This window comes from Felis catus, chromosome C1 (genome assembly GCF_018350175.1).
Source record: "Felis catus isolate Fca126 chromosome C1, F.catus_Fca126_mat1.0, whole genome shotgun sequence".
Lineage (NCBI taxonomy): Eukaryota > Metazoa > Chordata > Mammalia > Carnivora > Felidae > Felis > Felis catus.
The window spans coordinates 105,600,828-105,616,258 of record NC_058375.1 but is presented as its reverse complement, the minus strand read 5'-3'; the positions used below and the strand labels follow the sequence as shown (position 1 = coordinate 105,616,258).

Here is a 15,431-nt window from a genome sequence, read left to right as displayed (position 1 = left end):
AAGGAAGAACACAGGTATTATAGGGTGGGGAACAGATCAGCAGAGTCAAGAGAGAAAAATGCAAAGGGTGTTCCCTATGGACAAGAGCATCATACTCCCAAAAGGCAACAGGGAGATGGGAGAGGCTCCCTGGGTCCCTGTGTCTTAGATTGCTTCTGTTGCCTTTTGGCTGCCAGAGATGTTGTAGCTGTAAGTGATGCAACCCCAGCAGCTGGGGTCAAAGTCATCAGTGCAGGGAACAGCAGGTAAACAGCCTTGGGGAGCCTGAGGGGCTCCTGAGCAGGCAGTCACTGGAAACTAACTCCCAGTCAGCTCCCTGGGGTCTATCTAGGAGCCGTTTCCTTCCTGCCTCCCTAGATAGGTCAAGCAGGGGCTGGGCACATTAAAAACATTTTTAAAAATGGGAATATTGGGAGAAGTGTATGGAGGGGACATCCTAGACATCTGAGAATAGCCTTACAGGGAGGATTAAATTAGGTAATATGCGTGATGTCATTTGGCAGCGAAAAATGACTTGTAAAACAAGGCTGCCAGACTTACTAAAAATACAGGATACCCAGTTAAATTAGAATTTCAGGTAAACAACAAATAATTTGTTGGTATTAAGTCTGACCCAACTGTTTCATGGGAGATACTTATGTAAACAAATTATTTGTGGTTTATCTGAAATTGTGATTTAACTGAGCATTCTGTAATTCCTTGGAAACCTGGAAAATTGGACTCAGTTTCAGCATGGTGATTATAAGCAAAGGTCCTGGAGTCAGACTTCTTAGATGATTTTTTTTTTTTGACGTTTGTTCATTTTCTTTTTTACTTTATTTTCTTTTATTTATTTTTTATTTTATTATTACTATTTTTTAAATTTTAACTTGTTTTATTACATTTGTTCATTTTCAAGAGACAGAGAGGGTGAGAGGGGAAGGGGCAGAGAGAGGGAGACACAGAATCCAAAGCAGGCTCCAGGATCTGAGCGGTCAGCACAGAGCGCAATGGGAGTGAGGCACGGGGCTCGAAGCTACAAACAGTGAGATCATGACCTGAGCCGAAATCTGATACTCAACCGACTGAGCCACTGAGACACCCCAAGACAGACTTAGACTAGAATTCCAGTCTGCTGTGTGACCTGGGCAATTATTTCAACCCTTCTGTGCTTGGTTTCCTCATTGTTGAAACAAGAGGTAATAATAGTGTTTATATTATAAGCCATTGTGAGAATTAAATAAATACATGTAGAGCACTTTAGAAGAGGGCTGCTGCACAAAGCAGTAGGTACACATGTCAAAATGTTAACCAATACATAACAATAAATATTGAGGGGCGCCTGGGTGGCTCAGTCGGTTGGGTGTCCGACTTCGGCTCAGGTCATGATCTCACAGCTCGTGGGTTCGAGCCCCACGTCACGCTCTGTGCTCAGAGCCTGGAGCCTGCTTCAGATTCTGTGTCGCCCTTTCTCTCTGCCCCTCCCCTGCTCACACTCTGTGCCTCTCTCTCTCTCAAAAATAAATAAACATTTAAAAAAACAATAAATATTGCTATAATGTTATTTTATGATGGTAACTGTTTTTGTTAACTTGTCTCCCTTAGGAGTCCAGTCTTGGCTCTCTTCTGCAACTTCTATCTTGCCAATCTTCAATCTGGCCACAGGAGGGCATTAGAAGCCACCGGGAGCCGGGAGCCCCCTAGTGGCCACTAGAGGTCTCCAAGGCACTGGCTCCGCCCACAGATCTCCAGGGGCTCCGTTTGCTCACTTGTTGAGAAGTGGAGTCTCTGGAGGACACCAGGTTCCTAGGTGGACTTGGTGGGCAGGCAGGATCAAAAGAAGAGCATCCAGCAGACACCGGCACCCCCCCACCCCCACCCCTGCACACTCTGAGACCTCAAGACACTTGCAGGAGACTTCCTAGTCTGGGTTACCGCCATACAGTGGCTTTGCAGCTCTGGTCCCATGTCTTTGACCTTCTCTACCCTTCTCTGCCCATGTGTCTCTTCTGGGCACATGTTCCAAGTAGGCTTAGAGGAAGATGAAGGGAGAGAGAGGGCTTTTGTTTCCCCAGTCCAAAATTCTGCAAGGGATTCCCGGCAGATGAGCAAGGCTGAACCCCATATTTGAAGAATGCAGGCCAAACCCGAGCCGCATGGTGGAAGAGTAGTCCTCGTGGCCCAGAAGTTCAAGGAGGGAGTGTGTGAAATGCATTTACAACTGCTCCACTGAAACTTGCTGGAATCTCACTCCTTTGGTCCTGGTGTTTTGTTTTGTTCAATTCCAGGGTCAGATCGAGGTTGTTTTTAGATTTACTAACCACTTTTCACCCCCATGCTCTCAACTTTTAGAATTTCAGAGAGGAGGGGTTGTTGGAGGTGATTAGCCTACCCCCCTCTTGTTACTGATTCGGGAGGTGGAGTGACTTCCCAAGGGCCATGGCTTGGAACAAGATCCAGGTCTCCCAACTTCTCCTGGGTTTTCTTCATCACTTAGATGAGGGCATGGCTGATTTGGGGCCCCTCTTAGTGGAATATATAGGGGATAAGCAGTAATATATAGAGACTCAGCTGTTGACTTATGAATATTGGTTCAACTCCAACTCCATATTGCTTTTCTGCAAAATCCTTGCATTGCATAATTTCAGAACACATAGAAATTCCTCCTGGTTATTTTTCCTCTTGTTATGAAACCTTTTCTCCCCAGAACTCCTGGCACCTGAATTCCTCTGCTTACATGGTGGCCAAGCTCTACTCCTTTACCCAAATAGGCTTCTGTGTTGCACAAGCCAGTCTGACCTGAGTCAGGTTGACTTTCTTCGACTGGAGTCCATGTCTCTTCTTTCCTAGAAGCCTGCCCAGATACTTAAATCCCAGGCTGAAGGCCTGGTGTCCTCTGCCTCAGGACACCTCACCAGCCCATATAGAGGAAGTGAGTCACATCAGGGCAGGCAGCTTGGGGCACTGTGGGTGTGGCCATGTCTGCCCTGGGCACTGGGGGATGGGTCAGAAAGGTAGTGATCAAAATCTCCTGGTCCAGTCAAGGCAGGAGTGTGTGTGCTCCCGCTCTGTTGACCAGACGGGGTAACATCATTCTAATGCTGCCCACAGCCACTGCCCCCTCCTCCATCCACCTTCTCTTTTGTTTCCTGGGGGAGTGATACACCCTCTTATCTTTATTTCTCAGGCCTTGACTATCCAACTCCTGCCCCCAAACTTCCCCTGCCCACTGCTATCTTAAAAAGGTTCAACGGTCTTCGGTCCTCTGAGCAATCATTTAAACCGTCTTGTGCCTGGCAGGGGTGGGGGTGGGTGGGGGGCACCTGGGTGGCTCAGTTGGTTGAGTGTCGGACTCTTGATGGCCCCGCTGGGGTCATGATCCCTGGGTTGTGGGTTGGAGCTCCGCATAGGGCTCTGCGCTGAGTGTGGAGCCTGCTTAGGATTCTCTCCCTTCCTCTGCCCTTCTACCCCACTCACACGCCCTCTCTCTCTCTCTCTAAAATAAATAAAATAAAGTCTTGTGGGCACCTTTGGAGAAACATGGCATCTAGGAAAACTGCTTGAGAAAAGGGTTCAGAAGCTACAGAAAGGGAACCAAATAGTACAAGGTGTGAGGAGGTAGAGAGGCACCCAAAGGTTAGCTGGAGCCCAAACAAGAGACACTGCACCCAGCTGGAAAAGGGCCTGTGGGTGTGTAGCACAGAGGAATCTGGGGAGGACTCTCAAGAAAGATAGAGGGAATTCTGGATTGGAAGGCAGAGGGAGAGGGTACAAGGAGGTAAAAAGATGTAAGTGGTAAGGGTCAGGGAGGAATTCAGCCTCGGGCAAAGGAAGACAGGGCTGGAGGGCTTGCTGGGATCTGGAAAATCAGGCAGGCCTGGGCTAAAAAACTGCAGAAGAGCCCACTGGGGGCTGGTTCGGTGAGAGGTGGGCCAGGGGTTGGGCCGATAGTTCTCATTTCTCCAGTGGAAGGAATTCGCTGAGGGTCCTACTGCAAAGAGCAAATGAATAAATAGCTTGGAAATCAGCCCCTGCTTCCACAAGTCTCCAAGACAGAGCCTCAGGTGTGGGCCAAGCTCTCAACTGGAATAGGTGGGAGGCCACTCTCCTTCCTAGCACAGCTGTTAAAACACCCGAACTTGACTAGATAAACCATGAACGAAATTATTGTCAGAGGTTCTAACTGTGATAATATAAAAGCACCAACATTTCACCAAGGTAAAAATTAAACCAAACCAAACGAAGTTACCTCTAGTGGCTCAAACTCTAGATCTCTCTTTAAGCAAATCTCTCAACACATCCTAGCCACATTCTGTCCATGCTAGGAGATGCTAGGAGTCAAGGTCAGTTTTCCAGGATAATAAGCATGTGGCATCTTCCTGAAACATCAATTCTACCAGAGCAGGAAGGACATTTTTAAAACGTGAATCAGGAGAGGGGGAAATGGTGCAGATTGCAAAGTCAAATACATTTTACAAAACAAAAGTTGGGGGTTGGCCCTTTCAGAGCGTCCACTACAGTGGGGTGTGTGTCCACGGGGGGTAGGTTTCACCGCACTTGGGCGGAAACGTGGGTTTGAAGGCGGGGATGCAGCGGGGGACTTCGTAGGGACCGCAGGCTCTGTGAAGAATCACCGGCGCCCGCCACCTGGGTCGGCCTGAGGGGCGCGCCGCACTGAGGTGGAGGGGCTCGCCCGAAGCCGAGGCACCTTCCCCCCTCTGCTGCCCAGTGCGGCGGGAGGTGGAAGGTGGCAACTGGTCGGGGGCACCTGGGCTGAGGTCGCCGACCGCAGTCGGGAGCCGGCAGGTGCGGGTTCGCGGGCATCTCGCGGGTCTGCCCCCCGAGGGGAGAGCCCAGCGCGGCCGCCGGGCCCGCTCCTGCCTCCCCTGCTCGGGGGCTGCTCCGGGGTGCGGCGACCGCAGCGGGCACGGGTCCGAGGGCCGAGGAAGAGGCGGCGGGAGCGGGGCTGGGCGCAGAGGCCCGGGCCCCGCCGCCCTCTCTCCCTCCCCGCCCCTGCCCCTGCCGTCGCCGGGCCGCAGGCCCACGCCCAGTCTCCCGGTTCCTGGGCCGCCCGCGGCCTTGCTCTCCGGCGCTGGGCTCGGACGCAGCCGTGCAGGGCTCGGCGGGAGGAGGAGGAAGGAGGGAGGGAGCGGGCGGGCGGGCAGGCGGAAGGGGGAGGAGAGGAGCGAGCCGAGCCAGTCCGGAGGGGGGGGGGGTGCGGAGCTCGGACGCCCGGAGACACGGAGCAGCGGCTCCCGGCCCGGCCAGCCCCGCGACGCCGCTGCCGCCGCCGAGTGAGTGGGAGACCCCGGCCCGGGAGCCGCAGGCACTGCGCGCAGGGGCGGGGAGCGGCCGCCGAAAAGTTGGGAGAAGTGGGGGCCGCTCCGACGCGGCTCCGCGGAGAGGGCCCTGGCCGCGGAGGGGGCGGGGGGGGCGGCCGGGGCAGGGGCACCGGGGCGCGAGCTCTGGGCAGCGGGGCTGGGGGCGGGGGACGGCGGCCCCGGGGCGCGGGGGCGCGTGCGCGGGGTGCTTATGGCGGCGGGCCGGGGGCAGGGCGGGTCGGAGCGCCTCGCGGGAGCGGCCGGGCCCCCAGCGCCGCCGGAGGGCAGGCTGGCCGGGTGCCCCGGGCCTGGAGAAGCCAGCCCTCCTGGCAACAGGTAGAGGCTGGAGGGAGGCACCCGGAGCCGCTCGCGGAGGGCCCGAGCCGCCGGCGCCCCTTTGTTGGGGAGGAGAGTCTCCCCCCAGCCCCCCCTCCCCCCCCCGCCGCCCCGGCCTGGCGGCGGGCCCGCGGCCAGGGTAGGAGGGAGACGGGGGGTCGTGCCGACTTTTTCTCGGGCTGGTCCTCAGTGCCCGCTCCGGGAGGGAGGTCAGAGCGTCCATGTGCTTAACGGGAAACAGGAAGGAGTGGCTCTTGCGTCTGCCCCGGCCCCCCAAGGCTAAGGCTCCTATACCGTTATGGGGTGTGTGTGGCAGGGGTGGGGAGGGGGGAAGCTGCCGGTGAAACTGGTTTTCTGGGCCACAGCTTGTTAATTACCGGCCTGGAGGCTCTCTGGCAAGTAGGTTAATGGCAGGTGTGTGGCGCTAATCTTTGGCCTGAGCTTGGGGGTTTCTCTCTCTCCCCAAGCCAGGCCCCTGGCATCAAAACCTGGGCTTAAGTCACTTGAGTTGCTAGACCCAGTAGTCAGGGGGACTCTGGGGACCCTGAGAAATGGAGGAGGGAGCTGAGTCTGGGAAGGCCTCCAGCAAGCAGTTACCCCGCATCGGTGCTGGAAGGGTCGCTGCCCCCGTACCAAAGTCCAGATCACCTAATCTAAATGTGGGTGGCCAGCTGCACTTGTGGTGGGGCTCTAGGGATAAGGACTTGTCTGCAGCTTTGTGTCTCTGGGCCTGGCCTTAATCATAAAGTGACCTGCACACACTCTCTGTTCTAAACAGAGTTCCTTGTCTCCCTTGGCACCCTACAGTCCACTCCCTTCACTGGGGCCTTTGCACGGCTTTCCCCCTGGGAGGGCCGGCCTCCTCTCTCCCCTGTCACTGGCCACAGGCCACTGATTCTTTACAGCACTGCCCGGCTCAGCCTCTTCAACCTGCCTGCCTCTCCCTGCCCCTGGAGGCTGTAGTCACATGCAGTATTTGGGTGTGTTGGGGCCTCTGGCGGGGCAGCTTAGACAAGCTAAATTTGGGGACCTACACTGCGGCCTGGAACAATGACATACCTCCTGTTGGCTTCATCTAGTTCCTGAGGTGCTGTTGCTGCCTGAAAAGAGACTTTTCAACAGGAAGACCATTTGGGTCCTCCCGCTTTTTTGTAGTCCCTCAAGCCTGTGGGACCCTGTGTTTGTCACTCTCTCCTTTGCTGATCCTGTTTTCCTCAATCATATCTCCAAACTCTAAGAGCCAGAGAGACTTTTCACCTTGAGTCGGACATCCCTTCCCCACCAACTCCAACTTCTGCCCTCTAAGCGTTCTGGGTTTACAAGCCCCCATGGGTACCCTCTGCCCCTTTTCATCCATCTCTGAGTGTGTGGGAGGGGTCAGTCAGAGTTGGGGTAAAGGGTGGGGGTGGGGCAGAGCCCTGTTCAAGTTCCTGGTAATCCAATGCCCATGAAATCCCTGCTCTGCTGGCCCCTTTCCAGCCTGTGCCTCAGAAAGTGGCATCTGTGTCTCTGAGGCAGGTGTGTATGTGTGTGTGCGTGTGTATATGTGTGTATGTATGTGAGAGACACAGATGCATACACACACTATCATCTCTTCATATGTGTGTCAGGAGTAAATTCTGTGAGTGGAAAAACATCTGTAGGTGTGATTTCTCCAGCAGAAAATCAAGTATCTACCCTGAGGGCCAACTTGCTGGAAAAGCAGGGTTGTCTCCCTAGGCCAAGTAGATATCCTGCCTTCTTGGCTTGATGTGCTGGTGCCAAGAAGCCACCAGGGCTGCCTCTGGGAGCAGACTTGTTGCTTCTGTGGGGGTGTGTAAGCAGGGCGCTGGGAGCCCCTGTTGTTCACCCCCCGCCCCCCCCCCCCCCCCCCATGTTGAGTCAGAAGTCCTGACCCTGCTGAATCTGGTGCTTCTCCCTGCTGGGCTAGGCCCAGGGTGGGGAAGGGTGGGCAGGGAGGGGGTAGCATTCCTCTGCTAATGGAAGTCCTAGGCTGGGCCACAAGGGAGGGCTGTGGTCACAGAAAGACTGAAAGCCAAGTGTGAGAGAGCCCCCATGAATCTGCATCTCTGAGCTCCTGACACACCATGTTCTTTGGCTTTCCCTGTTTGGGATGGGAAGGGGATGAGTGCTATCTTGTCCTGGGGTTGAGATAGTTGCACTATCCTGGTGATTGCCCTTGACCACTCTCTGACACTTTTTCTGCCAGCTTCCCCAGCTTCTCGCTTTCTTTGGAGGGATAGACTGGTAGAAGACATTCCTGGACCCCAGGAGTCAGGGAGAGGGGCCCCACTCCTACCCTCTGGGACCCCAGCCGGCCTTCTGAATCTTTAATCCTCAAAATGTCCCTGACAAGAGAAACTTCCTGCCAGTTTTCACTGACCAGTGTAGGGATGGGGCCCAATCTCCAGGCCTGTCTGTACCTTTGGCTTTAGATCTCAGTGAATGACAAGTTGGGCTCTAAGAGACAGCAGTCAGGGGACATGTCAGGTGTACTTCCCTACCTCCAATCTAGCTAAGCTAAGAATGTGGAAAGGAGGATCCAGAGATGTGCTAGCACATCTAGGCCTTTTACCTTGCCCCCTCTCCATTAAATTTTCTCTATCTTTTCTCCAGGATAAAAGTGTGTCGTACACATGGTCGTGTGGGTAAAGTTCCACTGTGGATAATTATGTTTAATTTTGTTCAGTTCAAAAAGGTTCCATCTCTTTAACTGATTAAATATTTATTCTGGCTAAGGTGGAGGGGGAAGGGGCAATGAATGCCCTCAGGAGCTGAGGCCTGGAGAGAGAGAGACAGAGAGACAGAGAGAGAGAGAGAGAGAGAGAGAGAGAGTGTGTGTGTGTGTGTGTGTGTGTGTGTGTGTGAGAGAGAGAGAGAGAGAGAGAGAGAGAGAGAGAGAGAGAGAGAGATTGGGGGAAGGTGAAGCTGAAGCTCCTTTATTGTCAGTGCTGACCTCTGATTTCATCTGAGAGCAGTGACCAGGAGTGGGGACAAGAGGGTAAAGTCCTTGAGCTGGAATAATGACCCGTGACAGGCTGAGAGGGATTTCGAAAGTGCTTCTGTGGTGGGTGTGGGCGGAGCTGTTGGAAGAGCAGCCGGAGGACCAGCCCAGCTCAGCTGAGATCTGATCAGCCTTCAGCCAGTGGCACCAACTGGTGTCCAATTCACAGTGGAGAACAATCTCCCCACTCTCTTCCCTCCCTGGGTGGGAGGAGACCACCTTCCTTCTGTGTCAGCGCTTCATTCCAAGGCCAGCCTGAATACCACCACCTCTCTTCCCTCCTGGGAGGATGAGGGCTGGGAGCCTGGAAACTTCTGCCCTTGCCATCCTGCTGGCGTTCATTGCTGAGTCCCAGGACTGCCAGGTATTGTGTTGGTACCGGCATCACTGACGCTTCAGGACCATCTTGCTCTTAGCTCCAAGCAGCTGCTGTCCCCCTCGGGAGCCACGGACAGTGGCTGTGTAGGATACGTCAAAGGAGGTCTGTATCCTCCCTCATTCTGGTATCCAAGTGGTTGGTCACTACCACCCTGATGATCCTTTCTCTAACAGTGGAGGAAAAGGTGGGGCGGCGGAGGAAGCAACAGCTTTTATTATCTGAGAGTATTTGTGATGGCTGTTCCCCTGCAGACTAGTTAGGGTTTTATTTTCTAGATGAGCCTTAGGAAGAAATAGTTCCTAGTCCCACCAGATGTCTTGGTCTGCTGTCACCATGGTCTGTCCCCCAATCCCTGATCCTTTGCAGCCTTGCTTTCACTTTATTTCTGAAAAGAGGCTTCAGTTAAGAGTTCTTCAGCCTTATTTGCTGGGATTGGATGTCTCAGCATGGGGTGTTAATCTTGTGTGTGATAGTTTGAGGTCCACTGATTGTCCTGGGGCTCAGCATCCTTTAGGGACATCATTTTGCTTTACTTCGGCCTCTTAATTTTCCCTAGGGACCTGTTACCTGGATGGGTTGTAGGGAAGGAGGAGGTAGGGTTCGCCTCAGCCCTGCAATCTGTTTTCGGGGCTTCCCTGACAGGGAAGCTTCCAGCTGTGGGTTGGCTTGAGGGATGGAGGGGGTAGCTGAAGAGTGGGATGGGGGAGGGTGCCTCCTTTACTCAGATTGTTGGTTACAGCCTCTAGGGCCAGATCCTGCCTGTCCTCCGTGCTGGGGTAGCAACATGACCGGAAGACCCCAAGGTTCTTAGTTCTAGAGAATTGGGACTTCTGGGGTTGTCAGCATCACCCTTCAGTTGCTAAAAACAGTAAATGTTAGAACTGGAAAGGCACCATGTTGCAGATGAAGAAGCTGATTTGTCCGAGGCCACTGGCCAGGACCGGAATCCAGGGCTTGAATCTCTGTCCCCTTCTCCTTTGTTACACCATGGAAACTTTCATCTCTCTTTTCCCCCATAGCTGCCCCCTGTGATGCCCTCTCCCTTCCCCCCTCCTCACTCAGGATGCTCCAGACCCTGTATGACTACTTCTGGTGGGAACGGCTGTGGCTGCCTGTGAACTTAACCTGGGCTGATCTAGAAGACCGGGATGGACGTGTCTATGCCAAAGCCTCAGACCTCTACATCACACTACCCCTGGCCTTGCTCTTCCTCATCGTTAGATACTTCTTTGAGCTGTGAGCATACTGCCCCTACCCCCATGCCTTCCTTGGCTGCCAGACACAGTGAAATTTCTCGCACTTCAAGTCCATCTCTTTCTGTTTAATTGGTTCTGGGTCCCGCTCTTCTGGCCACCCCAATCCCTGCCTACTGTGCGCCCCCCCCCACTGATCCCTGCCTACTGTGCACCCCCCCACTGATCCCTGCCTACTGTGTGCCCCCCACTAAAGGCAGCATTGTCTTCCTGAGGGTTCAGCACCCCCAGGCCCTCTCCTTCAATGGTCGTTTGTTCTCCCCCTCCCCGCTCCCGCCCGGTCACTTGTGAACACAGGCAGCTTTGTCAGCTCTGGGGAGCCCATGGAGGCCAGAGAGAGGGTTGCTGGGAAACTGAGGCCCAGGATAAAGTTGCCTGAGCTTGCAGTCCTTTCCCCTCCCAGTGTAGGGGCTACTGAGACACTGAGGTGCTTCCAGAGAGCCAGACACTTCTCACTCCTATCCCTTCCTCAGTTACGTGGCCACCCCACTGGCTGCCCTCCTGAACATAAAGGAGAAAACTCGGCTGCGGGCACCTCCCAACCCCACCTTGGAGCATTTCTACCTGACCAGTGGCAAGCAGCCCAAACAGGTTTGAGCCGCAGACCCCAGCCTGGCAGTCACTGGGTGCTAAGGGGGGGAGAGGAGGGGGAGGGGGCAGGCTGCAGGGCCAACCCTGGTGGGTGAAGAGAGGAGAGGGCAGGGGTGCCAACCTAGCTTCTCACTGGGAGAGGGCGGGAGGGTGGGGGAGCCGAAGCCGAATGGTAATGGGGCTTCCTCATGACACCCAGGCAGAGGTAGAGCTCCTGTCACGGCAGAGCGGGCTCTCTGGCCGCCAGGTAGAGCGCTGGTTCCGGCGCCGCCGCAACCAGGACCGGCCCAGTCTCCTCAAGAAGTTCCGAGAAGCCAGGTAGGGGAGGCTGGGGCAGGAGAAGCTGGGCGGCAGAGGAAGCTCTGATGTATCTTGCTGGGAGGGGTGGGCCATGGCCCTGTGCGGGGAGAGGCTGTACCTAGGTGAGCAGGTGAATTTGGTTATTAATGATATTGAGAGGATATCTGGGGGCACTTGGGGGTGGCTGGAGGGCTATGCCACTCTTCCAGTCCTTTCTGCTTCCTCTTGCAGCTGGAGATTCACCTTTTATCTGATCGCTTTCATTGCTGGCATGGCTGTCATTGTGGATGTGAGTGGGGATTAACGGGAGGTGGGAGTAGGCTCTCTAGCAAGGTGGGATGAGGCCACAGAACTTGGGGTCCCTCCTCTTTTAACCTCTCACTGTCTCTCTGCAGAAACCCTGGTTCTATGACATGAAGAAGGTTTGGGAGGGATATCCCATACAGGTATGAAATGGAGTCCTGACTCATTGTATAGCATCAAGGTAGGACAGGACTAGGACATACACGCCCTCGTGAAGAGAGGATCTCTGGAACACATGGCAGAAGGCACTGGAGTCGTGGTGCTAAAGCACTTTGGGCTAGAAGGGCTGGGTTTGGATAGGTGAGACTCTTGGGACCTGCTGCTCCAGGGCCCCTTACCTTTCTTTCTCTCCGCTCTCCCAGAGCACCATCCCTTCCCAGTATTGGTACTACATGATTGAACTTTCTTTCTACTGGTCCCTGCTCTTCAGCATTGCCTCTGATGTCAAGCGTAAGGTGGGTCAGGGAGCTGTGCCATTAAGCCTAAAGAACCAAGATAAAACCCTGGGAGGAAGAGCCCCCGCTTTGATTTCTGGGTATTTGGATGGAGCTGTGGGTTGAGGGGCACAAAGGGGAAGGGGAGGTAGGAATAGTGGGGGCTGGGGAACAGTTAATAGTGCTCTGAAGCCTGCATCTTTCCTTCAGGATTTCAAGGAACAGATCATCCACCACGTGGCTACCATCATCCTCATCAGCTTCTCCTGGTTTGCCAATTACATCCGAGCAGGGACTCTGATCATGGCTCTTCATGACTCTTCTGACTACCTGCTAGAGGTCAGGCTTCCTGGGCCATTTCTTCAAACCTAGAGACTCTGGTGCAGGTTCTCCCATCCCTCTCCCTTTTTTGCAGGGGGTGGTGGTGGTGGTGGTGGTGGTGGTGGTGGTGGTGGTGGTGGTGGTGGTGGTGACGTTCCTGGGACCAAGGAAGCGGGGGGCACACAGCCAGCATGTGTATGAACATATATGGGAGAGTCAGGAGCCTGTGATGATGGATGGGGCTATCTGTGCAGTCGGCCAAGATGTTTAACTATGCGGGATGGAAAAACACCTGCAACAACATCTTCATCGTCTTCGCCATTGTCTTCATCATCACCCGACTGGTCATCCTGCCCTTCTGGTGAGTAGGAGGCCAGAGGACACTCCTGTCCTCGAGGAATCAGGAGTCTTGCCTCTCCCTGCCCCCTCCTCTGTGTGTTTACAATTCCCTCTACTTTCCCACTGCAGGATCTTGCACTGCACCGTGGTGTACCCACTGGAGCTCTACCCCGCCTTCTTTGGCTACTACTTCTTTAATTCCATGATGGGAGTGCTACAGCTGCTACATGTCTTCTGGGCTTACTTCATTCTGCGCATGGCCCACAAGTTCATAACTGGAAAGGTGAATGCTCTGTAGGCCCCACTACCTTCAACTCTAGAAACCGCCCAAACTCCCTCCCGTACCAGCAACCTGCTAAGAGACTACTGTGGGGCCCTGGGTAAAGCAGGACAAGCCTGCTGAGAGAGGCATTTCTTGGGGGTTTGAGGACAGCGAGTAACCCTTCTTATCCCTTCCACAGCTGGTAGAAGATGAACGCAGTGACCCGGAAGAAACCGAGAGCTCAGAGGGGGAGGAGGCTATAGCAGGGGGAGGAGCAAAGAGCCGGCCACTAGCCAACGGCCACCCTGTCGTCAGTAACAACCATCGTAAGAATGACTGAACCATTGTCCCTGCTGCCCCTCAGATTAATGCGTAAAGCCAAGGAACTAGTCCCTCCTCCCCACAGGGCCACTTTGAGCCCTGGGGGCTAGGGAGGGGGGGCTGGGAAGCAGAAAGCAAGGAGAAAGTTCTTCTGTGTCCCAGCCCCCTGCTTCTTTGTCACCCAGTTGCCTTTAAACCAAATTCGAACCAGCCAATCCCCAGGTAGAGGGGAGGCTGGTACATCCTTTGTTAGAGGGGGACGGACTTCTTTTCCTCTCTTTTTTTCAAGGTGTACTGTTGTTTTTGAGGCCCTTCCTCAGCTCTGGGGGTGGGGGTTACAACTCACATTCCTTATTCTTCAGAACTTGGCCCCAGCTGTTTGCCTCTGACCCCCTGACCTCCAGAGCCAGGGTCGTGCCTTACTGTGCCACCTGTGGGCCTCATTCTGCCAAAGATGGACCAAGGCTCACCTTTCTAGGCTCCCTAACGTGGGCCAGAAACCAAAGCTGAGCTTTTACTTTTTTCCCTCCAAAGACACAAATGAATTGAGTGTAGGAGGATACATATGACCCCTGCCCTACCTCTGCCAAAAAGGAGGAGCCACACTGGGACTGTTCGGCCGGTCTATGTGTCACTTCTCTGCCAGCTCTCTCTAGTCACAGGTCCAAGATCTTACTGCCTCCTTTCTCTGGCCTCTTTCCCTAGGCTAGCTGGTTTGGAATAGAATGGCAACTAGTTCTAATTTTTATTTATTAAACATTCGGTGTTTTGGTTTTCAAGCCAGAATTACAGCTAGCACCTGGCATTTGAGCAGAGGGACCACTTCAGACCAAAATGTACTGTTAATGGTGTTGTTTTTTTTTTTAATTAAAATATATTAAAGATGAAAACATGGCAACAAGTGTCTGAGACTAGCAGGAACTGCGAAGGGGGATCAACTAAATAAACTAAGGTAGTCTTCCTCATGGTTATGTGATGTTTTCATTTTTAAATTTCATATGGCAAATAAGAAAAAGCCAAGGTAGGGAGGGTAAGAGATTAATGACAGCTGCACCTTGGGAAGGGTGGTGGGGGGGAACAGTGCTGTTCCAGACAGACCCAGAGCTAGAAGTGTGGGGACCGAGAAAGAGAAATCCAATCACAATCTTAGTTTTAACATCTTGTTAAAAGACGTTCAAGAAACCATACAAATGAAGGATAGTAAACGAACAGCCCTCATTCCAGGAATAAAGTCTGTCAGAAGCATGGACACTTGAACACACACAGGCTGGGAGGGAGGAGTAACAGGAGGACTGACGGATGTCAGGCCCAGGTTGGTGTGGTGACCTCTCCCCACCCCTGGCGCTTCAGGAGGTGGAGGAGGGACCTTGCCTGCTAGCACCACATTGGAAGGGACCTCCTGATCCAGAGCCCCCATTTCTACCTACTAGGAGCCGGGGGAGGGGCGCGACTGGAGGCAGGGTCAGAGTCAGAGAGTCAGGAAGACCCAGTTCCTGAGGAAAGGATGCTTTGGGAAGGGTTCGGGACGTTGAGAAGAAGGCTGTCCTCTAAAGAAGCCGCCCCCTGCATTCAATGGCCCCGCAGCAGCACAGCAGCTCCTTGCCTTCCACACTGCCCACCTCATAGTTGTAGTCCCAAGTCAGCTCGGTCCCGGCCCGGATCCTCCTGGACAGGAAGGGACAGGTTTGGTGAAGGCAGCCCATCACCAGGTGCATGCGGCGCTGGAGCACAGACAGAATGCTGCTCTTCCCTCCCACCCCCTCCCCGATCCCCTCTTACTTGCTGGCAAAGAAGGCCACCCAGGGGAAGCGAAGATCGTGAGTGTCCACAAAGACATTCTGGACAAACAGGTTGGGGCTGCAGCTGTGCTGTGGGTTTAAGGACAGGATGCATAAGAAACGAAGAAACAGGGGCGCCTGGGTGGCGCAGTCGGTTAAGCGTCCGACTTCAGCCAGGTCACGATCTCACGGTCCGTGAGTTCGAGCCCCGCGTTGGGCTCTGGGCTGATGGCTCAGAGCCTGGAGCCTGTTTCCGATTCTGTGTCTCCCTCTCTCTCTGCCCCTCGCCCATTCATGCTCTGTCTCTCTCTGTCCCAAAAATAAATAAACGTTGAAAAAAAAATTTAAAAGAAACGAGGAAACAGAACCTGGCTTTGTGGGGTTAGCAGGAGTTGGATAAAATATGCCATGTGCTCCTCCCCATCACAGTGGAGTTTTGAAAGTAAGCTACCTCTTTAAGATGCTCGAGATCAAGAATTGCTAACAAGAAAAGGTGGGTTTATACAGTTA

The 15,431-nt window shown here is 53.9% G+C and overlaps 2 protein-coding genes across 12 annotated transcripts in view; one reads left to right on the top strand and one right to left on the bottom strand.

Moving 5' to 3' along the window:
• Window positions 1-4,650: 4,650 nt before the first annotated feature.
• Window positions 4,651-14,108, top strand: CERS2 (ceramide synthase 2). Of its 4 annotated transcripts, none has more exons than XM_045033489.1 (11): window positions 4,651-4,785; window positions 10,082-10,255; window positions 10,746-10,863; window positions 11,063-11,181; window positions 11,395-11,452; window positions 11,559-11,609; window positions 11,829-11,921; window positions 12,111-12,239; window positions 12,476-12,582; window positions 12,690-12,843; window positions 13,022-14,108. In XM_045033489.1, the coding sequence occupies exons 2-11, from the start codon at window positions 10,083-10,085 to the stop codon at window positions 13,160-13,162; spliced, it is 1,143 nt and encodes a 380-aa protein (XP_044889424.1). In that variant the 5' UTR covers window positions 4,651-4,785; window position 10,082; the 3' UTR covers window positions 13,163-14,108. The 4 variants fall into 4 exon arrangements, with proteins under 4 accessions (XP_044889424.1, XP_023114898.1, XP_023114899.1 ...); XM_023259130.2 differs by lacking the exon at window positions 4,651-4,785 and adding an exon at window positions 5,140-5,273; XM_023259131.2 differs by lacking the exon at window positions 4,651-4,785 and adding an exon at window positions 5,158-5,273 and having other exon boundaries at window positions 10,039-10,255.
• A 181-nt stretch (window positions 14,109-14,289) lies between these two features.
• The window catches only part of SETDB1 (SET domain bifurcated histone lysine methyltransferase 1), a 34,597-nt gene continuing 33,455 nt past the window's right edge, over window positions 14,290-15,431 (bottom strand). For all 8 annotated transcript variants that reach the window (XM_045033483.1, XM_045033482.1, XM_045033485.1 and 5 more), the window contains 2 exons: window positions 14,923-15,011; window positions 14,290-14,808 (listed from right to left, as the gene is read on the bottom strand). In XM_045033483.1, the coding sequence (XP_044889418.1) occupies window positions 14,691-14,808; window positions 14,923-15,011 (207 nt within the window). In that variant the 3' untranslated portion in view covers window positions 14,290-14,690. The remainder of the gene's footprint in view (window positions 14,809-14,922; window positions 15,012-15,431) is intronic.